General features: G+C 41.4%; 2 protein-coding genes across 2 annotated transcripts; both read left to right on the forward strand.

Moving 5' to 3' along the window:
• The first annotated feature begins 1,783 nt into the window (after positions 1 to 1,783).
• LOC133735974 (ABC transporter C family member 5) lies at positions 1,784 to 9,754 on the forward strand. The gene is made up of 12 exons (XM_062163410.1): positions 1,784 to 2,119; positions 2,341 to 4,603; positions 4,728 to 5,048; positions 5,132 to 5,218; positions 5,547 to 6,242; positions 6,345 to 6,509; positions 6,661 to 6,955; positions 7,463 to 7,677; positions 7,869 to 8,174; positions 8,473 to 8,536; positions 8,639 to 8,878; positions 9,151 to 9,754. The coding sequence occupies exons 2-12, from the start codon at positions 2,480 to 2,482 to the stop codon at positions 9,261 to 9,263; spliced, it is 4,626 nt and encodes a 1,541-aa protein (XP_062019394.1). The 5' UTR covers positions 1,784 to 2,119; positions 2,341 to 2,479; the 3' UTR covers positions 9,264 to 9,754.
• A 200-nt stretch (positions 9,755 to 9,954) lies between these two features.
• On the forward strand, positions 9,955 to 12,330 carry LOC133735980 (uncharacterized). Its single transcript, XM_062163416.1, has 2 exons — positions 9,955 to 10,769; positions 11,154 to 12,330. Exon 2 carries the CDS (start codon positions 11,155 to 11,157, stop codon positions 12,262 to 12,264), a length of 1,110 nt encoding a protein of 369 aa, XP_062019400.1. The 5' UTR covers positions 9,955 to 10,769; position 11,154; the 3' UTR covers positions 12,265 to 12,330.
• The last annotated feature ends 1,202 nt before the right edge of the window (positions 12,331 to 13,532 follow it).

A 13,532-nucleotide genomic window follows, 5' to 3' on the forward strand; every position in this document is an offset into this window, starting at 1 on the left:
AGCCACTAATGCACCCTAATGAAGAGTTGAGAAGAAAAAGAGTCGAAAAATGGACCTGTAGCCACTAATACACTATGAAGATGAGTTGAGAAGAAACAGAGTTGGAAAATGAACCTCTAACCACTAATGCACACCGAAAGAGGAATTGAGAAAAAACAAAAACAGTAGAAAAATTAACCTCTAGCCCTTAATAATAGCGTTTAATGAGACTTTCCTTAACTAAATGATTATACGAAGCAAAAAAGTGAAAACTGGACAACCAAAAATTTTGATTCTAAATCTAACAAAATAGTGGTTTAGCTTAAAAAATCAATAAAACTTATTATTGAGCACCCTAGTATTTTCAATTTCCTCCTTTTCTAGGAACAATTTTGTGATGTAGCAAATTTTATTTACTTACTTAATAAGCACTCTAATAAAGCTTAATATTAGAGTTGTCAATTCTGACACGATTCGATAACCGATAACACGACTCGAAACCCACATGAAATAAAACGGATTGAACCCGCACTATTAAAAAGCGGGTCGGCCGCGGGTCAACCTACTATGACCCATTTAATAAACGGGTCAGCCCACCAACGCGAAGTGAATCCATGTAACTCATTTATTAAATGAGTTGGATTATATACTATATATAATCCGTGTAGACGACCAATTTTAAAAAGTTAGGGGATGTGACCACTTACCCAATTTCAACTTAAAAATTGCCCACTTATCGGTCACCGATCGCCGGATTCCGGTAACCGATTGCCGGATTTCGGTCACCGGTCGCCGGAGTCTGCTACCGGCCACTAGTCACCGGAGTCCGGCAAGGTCTCCTATCATTTCTCTCTCTAAGTGACAAAGAAGGAGAGGGCAAAAGTATCCCAAAAATAAATAAAAAGAATAAAAAAAGAATTAATTGGGTATTAGGGAAATAATCTCTTAGAGTGTTTTGGGTAAATGGGGTTAAAAAACTGTTAGTAGAGCAAGTGAACAATTTTTAAGCTAAAATTGGGTAAATGATCATTTCCCCTTAAATAAATTAAGTAGGTTGAAAACGGGTAAACCGTTTAATAAATAGTTTTGGTTTGAGTTTAAATTTTCAACACGATTATTAAATGAGTTAGGTTTGAATTTATCTTTTGTGACACGACAAATACCTTGATCCGACACGACCCATTTACAGCCCTACTTAGTATTTTCAATTTCCTTCTTTTCTAGGAACAGTTTTGTGATGTAGTAAATTTTATTTACTTACTTTCCACTTACCAAACACAACAAGTGCATCTCTTATCTCATTACCAAACAAGGGAGGTGACTTGGATTGGAAACAACTCTCATTTCTTCCAAAACCTTAGTAATGAAATGCTAAAATCTTATTGAATATTTTTTCGATGATGATATTTATAAAACTTCAAAAAGCTTATCATTATGGCATCACAGTCATAATGTCATTATTAGAATCTAGTAATCCACCACCACCCACAAACAGAGACACACTGTAAAGTGTTAAAGTATAAGCAAACAAAATCCCACAGATAACAAGATTATTAACAAATGGACTGTCAACTGTCTCATGCTCATATCTCAATTTTAAAACCACATTATGATGGTGAGATCCCTATCATCATCTGATCTCCATCAATAACCACAAACCCATGTTTATAATCCACAATATTCTTTTTTGATCTCCCCAATAATATTCTTTTTCTTCTGCAAAATAAATTGTAGTAAAATGAAGCATATCACAAACCTTAAATCAATGTTGGCTCGATTCAAGGTTTGAATAGACCGGCACACACCTGCACCATATGCCACATTCCACCAAAACTAGCCTTCCTCAAATCGCTTTCTGCTTTTAACAACTATACAACTTGCACAGAGAGTTTAAAAAACAATTGTTGTAAATAAAGAGGAGGAAGAAGAAGAGAAGAGACTCTCTCTCTTCCCGGACTCTTACACGTTAAAGCCTCCAGCTTTCGTCATATTCCATGAGTTTCTAGTTCATTACACGTTCTGGGTTTTCTTCATTCATTTTGCAAAGGAGGCAGAGCTTGTTTAGGTGTTTTCATACTTGTCTTCATCGCTCACAGGCTTGTCTCCACCGCTGGTTCACCATTAAAGCCCCTATTTTGAGGTCGGTCTTGTTCTTTTCTGCATCAAAGTTTATTGCTTTCCTTCGTCATGGTCCTTTGTCCGGTTGTGCTCGCTTAGATAACAAAAGAAGAGAAATTGAGAGAATCCTTTTTCTCATCTCTCTCTCTCTCTCTCTCTCTCTCTCTCTCTCTCTCTCTTCGTTTCCCGTGATGATGAGATAAAATCTGTTTGTTTCCATGTGCAATGTGTCCTCCTGTGCAGGTTTTGTATGGCATCTCAAAAACCCAGATGGTGAAATGCCCAAACGATTCGATCTCTCTCGCTTCTTATTAATACTAGCTCCTTGCTTTCACTACTCTCCTTCTTCTTCTCCAATTCAGTCCTTTTGCTCTGTTCAACAATGGGTCTCACTCTCTTGCTTCACAAAATCTCAGCTTCTTCTTCATCTTCAAACCCAGCTCAGCTGTCCCAGACGACCCCTTTGGGAGCTGTGCAAGGTCTGCCCTTTCTGGAGCTGTCTTCAATTGTCATCAATTTGGCGCTAGTTCTTGCGTTTCTCTTCATCGTTTCGGCCCGGCGGATGGTTGTCTGTCTGGGCCGGATTAGGGTGCTGAAAGACGATTTGGGTTCGAATGGGAACCCAATTCGGCATGATAGTGCTGTTGATAGGGGAATTCAGGAGGTTAGAGTGGGCACAGACTTTAAATTTTCAGTGTTTTGCTGCTTCTATGTGTTGTTTGTGCAAGTTGTGGTGTTGGGTTTTGATGGGATTGGTTTGGTTAGAGGAGGAGGGGGTGGTAGTGGGAGGGTGGTGGTTTGGTCTGTGCTTTGCTTACCAGCTGCACAGGGCTTAGCTTGGTTTGTGATGAGCTTCTCGGCTTTGCATTGTAAGTTCAAGGAGGCCGAGAAGTTCCCATTGCTGTTGAGGGGTTGGTGGGCTGTGTCCTTTGTGCTTTGCTTGTGCACTTTGTATGTTGATGGGAGAGGTTTTGTACAAGAAGGCTCGATACACCTTCATTCTCATGTTGTGGCTAATTTCGCAGTCACACCGGCCCTGGCGTTTCTCTGTTTCGTTGCAATTAGGGGTGTGACTGGTGTGATTGTTTGTAGAAACTCTGAGCTTCAAGAGCCATTGCTCGAAGAAGAAGCAGGGTGTCTTAAGGTTACTCCTTATAGTGATGCTGGGATTTTCAGCTTGGCAACACTATCTTGGATAAACCCTCTTCTTTCAATAGGGGCAAAGAGACCGCTTGAGATCAAGGATATTCCTCTTCTTGCACCACAAGATCGAGCCAAGACCAATTATAAGGTCTTGAATTCAAATTGGGAGAAATTGAAGGCTGCAGAACCTTCAAAGCAGCCTTCTTTAGCCTGGGCAATTCTCAAGTCATTTTGGAAGGAGGCAGCTTGTAATGCCATTTTCGCTGGCTTGAACACTCTTGTTTCATATGTGGGTCCGTATATGATCAGCTATTTCGTTGATTACTTGGGGGGAATAGAGACTTTCCCCCATGAAGGGTATATCCTTGCTGGGACCTTCTTTGCAGCAAAGCTAGTTGAGACCTTAACAACCCGGCAGTGGTATCTTGGGGTGGACATTTTGGGTATGCATGTAAGATCAGCTCTAACGGCAATGGTATACCGAAAGGGACTCAGGCTTTCCAGCTCAGCCAAGCAAAGTCACACTAGTGGAGAGATTGTTAACTACATGGCTGTTGATGTGCAGAGGATAGGGGACTATTCCTGGTATCTCCATGACATATGGATGCTTCCTCTGCAAATTGTTCTTGCCCTTGCAATTTTATACAAGAATGTTGGAATTGCTTCTGTTGCTACATTGATTGCCACCATTATCTCCATTGTTCTTACTGTTCCTTTGGCAAAGATACAAGAAGATTATCAAGACAAGTTGATGACGGCCAAGGATGAAAGAATGAGGAAGACTTCTGAGTGCCTGCGGAACATGAGAATTCTCAAGTTGCAAGCTTGGGAGGACAGATACCGACTGATGTTAGAGGAGATGCGTAGTGTGGAGTTTAAGTATCTACGCAAAGCCCTCTACTCGCAAGCTTTTATCACATTCATGTTCTGGAGCTCTCCTATATTTGTTTCAGCTGTCACTTTCGGTACTTCTATATTTTTGGGTACTCGTCTCACTGCAGGTGGTGTTCTTTCTGCTCTCGCCACTTTCAGGATCCTCCAAGAACCACTCAGGAATTTCCCTGACCTGGTATCAATGATGGCTCAGACAAAAGTTTCCCTTGATCGTATTTCTGGATTCTTGCAGGAGGAAGAGTTACAGGCAGATGCAACAATTGTCCTGCCACGGGGCATCACAAGCACGTCAATAGAAATTAAAGATGGCGTGTTTAGCTGGGACCCTTCCTCTGCAAGACCAACATTATCGGGAATACAAATGAAAGTGGAAAGAGGGATGCGTGTTGCTGTATGTGGAATGGTTGGTTCTGGAAAATCAAGTTTTCTCTCTTGCATCCTCGGGGAGATCCCGAAAATCTCCGGTGAAGTAAGTTGGTATAATGAACCCTTAGTTCTGTTTTGCATCTGAAGTTTATTTTTGAAGTTCTGCCTTAGGATGACTGTTAAGCATAAATATTTCATAATACTTGTCTCTCTGCTTAACATTTCAGGTAAAGTTATGTGGTACTGCTGCTTATGTTTCTCAGTCAGCATGGATACAGTCTGGTAATATAGAAGAAAATATTCTTTTTGGCAGCCCAATGGAGAAACCAAAGTACAAGAAGGTTATCCATGCTTGTTCACTGAAAAAGGATTTGGAACTTTTCTCACATGGAGATCAGACCATAATTGGTGATCGGGGTATAAATTTGAGTGGTGGCCAGAAGCAACGTGTGCAGCTTGCAAGGGCACTCTATCAGGACGCTGACATTTATTTACTTGATGACCCCTTCAGTGCAGTTGATGCACACACTGGATCAGAGTTGTTTAAGGTTAGACTTTCTGATAGTATCATTGATATCATGTTTCTGCTAGTTTGACTATGGCTGAAATTTATAAATATGGAAATGCGCAGGAATACATATTGACAGCATTAGAAGACAAAACTGTTGTTTTTGTGACCCATCAAGTCGAATTTCTGCCTTCTGCTGATTTAATCCTGGTATAGTCTTCAAACTTGTAACATATTGTTTCTGCAAAGAAAGGTCCACATTGCCATCTTCAATCTGTAGCTTATGTGTATAGTTTAGTCTGGCAGCATCTGTTGACTTCAGTTTTTAAATTGTTTCATACATGTCAGCTGTAGTGATGGTATTATCTCACTGGTTGGTTGGAGAACGTATACCCATGTTTCTTTTTTTCTCTATCTTTTCTGGGGTACCTCGGTTCTTCCTTTTCCATTTTTTGTCAGTTTAGTTTTATAAATCTGTTTTTACATAATGTATGATTGTATGAGAAGTCTTTCCTAACCTTCATTTCAATATCTGTAGGTTCTTAAAGAAGGGCGCATCATACAAGCAGGAAAATATGATGATCTTTTACAGGCAGGAACTGATTTTAAGACACTAGTCTCAGCTCACCATGATGCAATTGAAGCTATGGATATTCCCAATTATTCATCAGGCGACTCTGATCACAACTTGTGTCCAGATGGCTCTGTTGGACTTGGCAAAAATCCTGATTTACCAAGCAGCAGTGTTGATTGTTTGGCAAAGGAAGTGCAAGAAGGTCCATCAGCTTCAGAGCAGAAAGCAATTAAAGAGAAAAAGAAGGCAAAGCGGGCAAGAAAGAAGCAGCTTGTACAAGAAGAGGAAAGGGTAAGAGGAAGAGTCAGCATGAAGGTTTACTTGTCATATATGGCTGCAGCATATAAAGGATCGCTGATTCCACTCATAATTATTGCACAAGCAATATTTCAATTCCTTCAAATTGCTAGTAGTTGGTGGATGGCTTGGGCGAATCCCCAAACACAGGGAGATCAGCCTAAAGTGAGTGCTATGGTCCTTCTTGGTGTTTACATGGCCCTTGCATTTGGGAGCTCTTGGTTTATATTTGTTAGGGCTGTGTTGGTAGCTACCTTTGGTCTAGAAGCTGCACAGAAATTGTTTCTGAAGATGCTTAGGAGTGTTTTCCGCGCACCAATGTCTTTCTTTGATTCTACTCCTGCTGGACGGATCTTGAATCGTGTAAGTTTCTTATTTATCTGGAATTTAGTTTGTCACAAATATGAAATACACCAACTTCTTTCATTGGCATATAAAATTTCATGAATCATTTAAAATCTATAGGTATCAATTGATCAAAGTGTGGTGGATCTTGATATTCCTTTTAGACTTGGTGGGTTCGCTTCAACGACAATACAGCTTATAGGCATTGTTGGTGTGATGACAAAAGTTACCTGGCAAGTTTTGCTTCTTGTTGTTCCTATGGCAATTGCTTGTTTGTGGATGCAGGTAATTAAAATTTATTGCTTTGAACTAGTGTTAAGAATTATTTTGTATTTTGGAAAAAAAGAAGAAAAATGGTGTTGCGCAATGTTAGCATCCATTTCTAGCTGAAAAATTGTTGAATATTGGACCTGAGTGTTAGCATTCCTTGATGCAGAAATACTACATGGCTTCATCAAGGGAATTAGTCCGAATTGTTAGCATTCAGAAATCTCCAATTATCCATCTTTTCGGTGAGTCAATTGCAGGGGCGGCCACAATAAGAGGATTTGGACAGGAAAAAAGGTTCATGAAAAGGAATCTTTATTTCCTTGATTGTTTTGCTCGCCCATTCTTCTGCAGTATTGCTGCTATTGAATGGCTCTGCCTACGGATGGAATTACTCTCGACTTTTGTATTTGCTTTCTGCATGCTTTTACTTGTGAGCTTTCCACATGGAACCATTGATCCAAGTAAGTTCATGTTTTCTATTGCTGAAAGTTATCTCTATGTTATCATGAGGAACTGAGTGTGGTAAAAACATGTTGAGGGGAAGTGATGAGTATATGTATATACTTCTATTTCACAGTGTACACAAAAGAATGAAAATTCCTTAAACTAGATGGTGCAAATCAGAGTATGGCATGTTATCTTTTTCATGTTGACATTTTCCATTTGGCATGACTATTAATTATAACCGAATTGGAATCTATGAGCTCATAATTTTGAACTAGCAAGTATCCTATCTTATCTTATTTTTAGCTCAATTCATTGTGACCTTTTCATTCAGTATGACATTTCAGTGTGCACTGTAGTGTAAAATGCTCATTTTGCTTTCTTAATAAACTGAAGTGGTCTATAAGCTGGATCTAGTGTTCACTTATTTTAAATTTTAGTCACACTACATCACAAATTTTAGTTGACTTGATGGGAAAATGTTAAAAGAGTAGATGTTAACAACAATTGGTTTTCCCATGTAGGCATGGCGGGTCTTGCTGTAACATATGGCTTGAATTTAAATGCACGGTTATCACGGTGGATACTTAGCTTTTGCAAGCTTGAGAACAAAATTATTTCCATAGAAAGGATTTATCAGTACAGTCAAATCCCAAGTGAAGCTCCCCCAGTTATTGAGGACTCTCGTCCTCCAACTAGATGGCCAGAGAATGGAACAATCGAACTACATGATTTAAAGGTATACCCAATTCCAGTTTATCGGTACTTGTGCCATGAGAAAAGGGGGTTAATTTTGTTCCTGTGCCTATGATTCGAGTGATAAGTTTGGTTATGCTCAGTGTTGGGTGAAACTTTTACTTTTAAAATAGATTAAATATTTCCATTGAATTGGAAAATGCTAACAGTTCTGCTTCCTTCTTCCCTTTGAAGGTTCGTTACAAGGAAAATCTTCCTGTAGTGCTTCATGGGGTAACTTGCACTTTTCCTGGTGGAATGAACATTGGAATTGTTGGGCGTACTGGAAGTGGCAAATCCACTTTGATCCAGGCCTTATTTCGACTGATTGAACCAGCAGCTGGGAGGATCCTTATAGACAAAATAGATATTTCAACGCTCGGTCTTCATGATCTTCGTAGCCGTCTCAGTATCATACCCCAGGATCCTACCTTATTCGAAGGAACTATTAGGGGGAACCTTGATCCCCTTCAAGAGCATTCGGATCATGAAGTTTGGCAGGTATTATTGCTGTTTGATATTCTATCTCTCCATTTTAGAATGAGTATATAACCATTTCTCTGGAATCAAGTAATCTTCTTTACTTAGCAGCAGAGAATATTGTTTAATTTGATTATGCAGAATGTTCTTAGTTCAGAATGCAAAATTCTAACTAATCCTTGGAAACATTATCATGCGGCTCACTTGCCTTTTTGCGCAACAATATACCAATCAATCATTTTACTTGGTTGGATAGAAGGATATTCCTCATATTATGACCTATTCTCTTTGTATATTTATTGTGTTTTAATTGGTGCAGGCACTTGACAAATCTCAGCTTGGAGATGTAATCCGTAAAACAGAGCACAAGCTTGATTCACCAGGTATAGCACCCACTCCACTCCAAATTCCAAAAAATGAAAATTTTGGATGTCTTTGTTTTTGTGTGATTTTCAGTGAGTTGATTTATTATTTTGCAATTGCAGTGCTAGAAAATGGGGATAATTGGAGCGTGGGGCAGCGACAACTTGTTTCTCTGGGTCGGGCATTGCTTAAGCAGGCCAAAATACTGGTGCTGGATGAAGCAACAGCATCAGTTGATACGCAGACAGACAATCTCATCCAGAAAATTATTCGAACAGAATTTAAGAACTGTACTGTGTGCACTATAGCGCATCGTATACCAACCGTCATTGACAGTGATCTAGTATTGGTTCTGAGTGATGGTACGTACAGTTACATCTTATTAAGTTGCAAGAGACTGACTATTCATAGAAAGAAAAATATTCTAAAGTCAATTTTAAAAAATATAGTTCAAGAAAATATCAGAATTTTTATACCCGTTTGCAAGGTATTGAATATGTTTGTGCAATTAGTAAGAAGCTCAACTTGAGGAAGTTATTCATTCATGTGTCTCCCAAGTAAGGACGTATTCTTCTGCATTGAACCTTCATTACCTGATTCAGCATATTCCCTGAGATATTCAATATTTTTGCAGGTCGAGTGGCAGAGTTTGATACTCCTCAACGGCTATTAGAAGATAAATCGTCCATGTTTCTAAAATTGGTAACTGAGTATTCATCAAGGTCAAGTGGTATACCGGATTTTTGAATCAGATGGCATGCCATAGAACCTTTGATTCAACGGCAGCAAGAACAAACGGTACAAAATGAAGCAGTTGACTCCACTTTCCTTGCTGCTGCTGCTGCGTTCGGCAAAGTTGAAAGATAATTGGGAAATATAAAGGTGCATGTCATGTTATCAACCCAAAACCCCATAAGAGGAAACTTGTTTACAATCTACAGAGATTACGCGTTAATTCATCCCCCAAGACAAATCGGGGACTTCGTTCATGTTCAGTGTACTTGGTCAGAAATAAGTCGGGTTAGTGAGGTTGATAATAATAAAAGTAGACAAAAGAGGCAAAAATTAGGGGCGGAGTCTTGTCTAATCATGTTCAATAATGTGTAGTCATTAGATCGAATCAGTAGGTCTATGTAGTTAGTAAATAGGTGGAGCTGGGTTGTAATGGTTTTGATCTGAAGGACTAGTTAATGTTTATTCCACAATTTTGGTGGCAAGAGTACAGTTTTAGTCTTTTAGACCCTGGTGCTAGAATCATAAATCCACTTTTTGTTCTTGCTCTCCACGGCGCTGAATGAACTTCATCAAAAACTTGACCTGTAACTTATGCAACCTTCTATATCCTCTTCTTTTGCTATGGATAACCACATGCAACTCTGTTTTGGATTCACAGGATTTCATAGTACTTCGCTTGCTTATATATTTTGATTTTTCTCTATTTTAGAGAAAAATGAGTTTTTTTAGCTCCAACATATAACTATCTGTTTAAGGATATCTCTATTTGTGTTTGGCCCAAACTCTAGGTTACTTGACCTAGTGGTAATAGGGTTAAATTAGAAGGATCTAGATTCCTATTCAATGTACGATTACTTTCCTTGTACGATTGAGATTCTATACATTGTAATCCTCTATATAAAGGGGCCCCTATTATCAGTGAGAACACACATCAAATTCCTGTCAATTTCAGTTTCTCTACAAAACGTTATCAGCACGAAGCCCTAACCCTGAAAACCCTAATTTCGTAACCTTCAAAATCCTACAACCACCGCCCCACATATCGAAGCCCTATTCCCAATGAGCCCAGAACCGGCGGCGGAACCACCGGAACCGGCCGGAAAACCCCTGAACCGGCCGTCGGAAAAATCGGACCGGCCCCTGCCCTGTGCCTGCCCCTGCGAGCCCTGCCGAGCAGCTGCCGAGACCTGCCGAGACACCTGCCGAGACCTGTGCCCGCCCCTGTCGACATCTGCCGAAAGCTCCGCATAACCCCCGCCGACACCTGTCGAGCACCTGCCGAGACCTGCGCACCCCTGTGCCTGCATCTGCCGACAGCTGCCTAGCACCTGCCGAGCATCTGCCTGCCAACCCTGCACAGCCCCTGCACAGCCTCCGCACACCTCCTGCACAGCCCCTGCAGCAACCCTGCCTAGCTCCGGCCACCAGTTTCCGGCCACTTTTCTGGCGACTTCCGGCAACCTTTTTCCGGCCACCTCCGTCATCTTTTCCGGTCAAGAATTCCGGCATCTTTTCAAGGTAAACTTTTCTAAAAGTTCCCGTTTTTGAAGTTTTTCAATTTCTTCTTCTTTTTCTCGGGGACTTCCAACATCCCTTCTTCTACCCCCCTTTCTTCTTCATAGGGGAGACCAAAAGCCGAACTGTGGGGGTTTGTGCTCACTCCGAGCTTAGAGCTTGTAGAGTCCTCCAAACTTAGAGTTTGTTGAGAAGAAAACGATCGACCACTCACATCGTCGTTTCGATCTAATCCAAAAACCCCTCTTGGAATCGGATTTTCTTGGAAGCGACTACGCTCAGAAAATCCCTAATTTCTTGGAAGCGTCTACGCTCAGAAATTTTATAGTTTTTCGTGGTAGCCTTTTTTCGCTCCGAAACTAACCCTATTTTCTTGTTGTTTTTCAGGATGAGTAACCTGAACAAGTTGAGCTTCGCTCCACTAGAGACAACAAGCGCAGGATACCACAAGTGGGTCCGTTATGTGCGCCATCATCTTAAGGCTGATGGGATCCTGAGTACGATCCAAGAGCCAAGTCAGGACGTGCGTACTCCTCAACAAGCTGCTGCTTTTGAAGCAAATAGAGCTACGAGAGAGGCGAATGAGGCTAAAGCCATCATTCTCATGACAAGGCACATGAATGACGCGCTCCAAAATGAGTACCTCAATGAGGAAGACCCAAGAAAGCTATGGGTAGAACTCGAGCACCGTTTTGGCAACGTCCGTGATTCCCTGCTTCCAGACTTAGAAGTGAGATGGTCTAGCCTCCGCTTCTGTGATTTCAAGTCTGTACTTGACTACAATTCAGAAGCACTTCGTATCAAGTCTATGATGGAATTCTGTGGACAGAACATCACTGATACGATGTTGATCGAGAAAACTCTCTCCACCTTCCCCGTCTCTGCATTGATGATAGCCAAAAACTATCGGATTGATGTCAATGCCAGACGCATCATAAGATTTCATGAGCTAATTGGTGCCTTGAACGTAGCTGAAAAGCACGACAACATACTTCTGAAGAACTATAACTCCAAACCTGTGGGAACCAAATCAATTCCGGAGTCTAATTATAGTCGCGCCTCCAAGGGAGGACGCAAGGAGCGAAACCCTAAGAGTAGGGATAATTCTGGACGTTCTGGTCCATATTCTCGCCCTAAAGAGGAAGGAAATCGCCAAGATAGGCGTGCACGAAACCGTGGAGGTAAACGTGTGAAGAGAGAGAGAGGCCAAGCCTCCGGTTATGGTGGTAACACCACCAAAGGCAATAACCGTCTACAAAACGCTCCCAGAGCGCCTCGATCAAGGGAACCTGACCATAATGATGCTTGTCTCAGATGTGGATCAAGTGGACATTGGGCAAAGAAGTGTACTGCATCCCAGAACGTTGCAAACGCATACAAGATGTATCGTGAAGCAAGGGAGGCAAATTACATGGAACAAGAAGATCAAGATGGAGATCTCGATCTAAGGGTGGAAGACTACAAGGATCAAGACCCAGAAACTAGCGATTTTGATTAAGTCTTTTTATTTCCAAGAGATGTAGGCAATTGTCATATATATTATTAAATACTTGTTACTCCTCAAACTTTTCCCTGAAAAACAGTTTAGTCCCTCGCCTTTCAAATTAAACTGGATAGTCCTTATTCTCTCTAATTCTCACACAACAGGTCCAAAACAGGTATAAAATGACTATAATACCCCTCACTTCCTCTTTTTTATTATTTCTCTCTTTTCTTTTTCTCTTTTTTATCTTTTTATTTTTAATTTAATTTTTTTTTGCTTCTCTCTCTGCTCTCTGCTCTCTCTCTCCCCCCAATTCCAGCTCCGATCCCATTTCCAACCAGGACCGAGCTCCACTCCAGGATTCAAGATCGAAAAATCCTCATATACGGTATCGTTTTTCACTTTTGCTAATTTTCTCAATTGTCCCCGATCCTCTATACTCTAGCTTCGAATAATAGAACCCTAGATTTCCAGATTTCAAATTCAATCGAATCAATCCCTCAGTCGAACACTCATACCCAGCCTTCAATCTCATACAAATGATTCAATCCCCTTCCAGATTTCAAATTCAATCCCTTAGTCGAACATTCGAACCCAGCCTTCAAGTCTCTTCGTCCTCCTCCGCCGCCGCTGCAAGGCTCTTCCAAGCAATCCAAATCTCCGAGTAAGATAGCCGCCGCAAGTTCAAGTCTCCGAGCACAGCAGAGGACCAGACCACGGTCTCTCTCTCTCTCCCTCAACCTCTCTTCTTCTTCTCTTCCTCTGCCATCATCGAAGACAACCACTTCCGGCCACCATCTCACAGCACCACCATCACCAGTCGAATCCAGACCGAAACCCGAGCCAATCACGACCATACGTCGATCTCGGTCCCCACACGCACACCGCAAGCTCCAGCGCCACTGCTCCTCACCCTTCATCTTCTCCGGTGCGAAAGGAGTACATGCAGAGCCGCCGAGCACCAAGCTCTGGATCCGACGGCAGTCCACGGCTTCAAAGAGTTCTCGGATCTGTCCGAGGAGGCGTTCGGCCAGGTGAGGTGGGTTCAGACGGAGAGGTCCTGCGACGGGATCGTGACCGTCCATTTTGACGATCTCAGGCATGCGGAGAAGGCCTTGGCGGAGAAGAGGTGGCCAAGGTGTGTTACTGTGTTTTGGTATGGGGTTACACTTGGATTTGGGAGTGTGAATTTGGAGAGGTGAAGGAATTTTGTGAGGAGGATTGGCTCCAGATTAAATTAAATTGGAATATGGAGTAGAGTAAGAAGGGGGAAAAAAGAAAGA

This window comes from Rosa rugosa, chromosome 3 (genome assembly GCF_958449725.1).
Source record: "Rosa rugosa chromosome 3, drRosRugo1.1, whole genome shotgun sequence".
NCBI lineage: Eukaryota > Viridiplantae > Streptophyta > Magnoliopsida > Rosales > Rosaceae > Rosa > Rosa rugosa.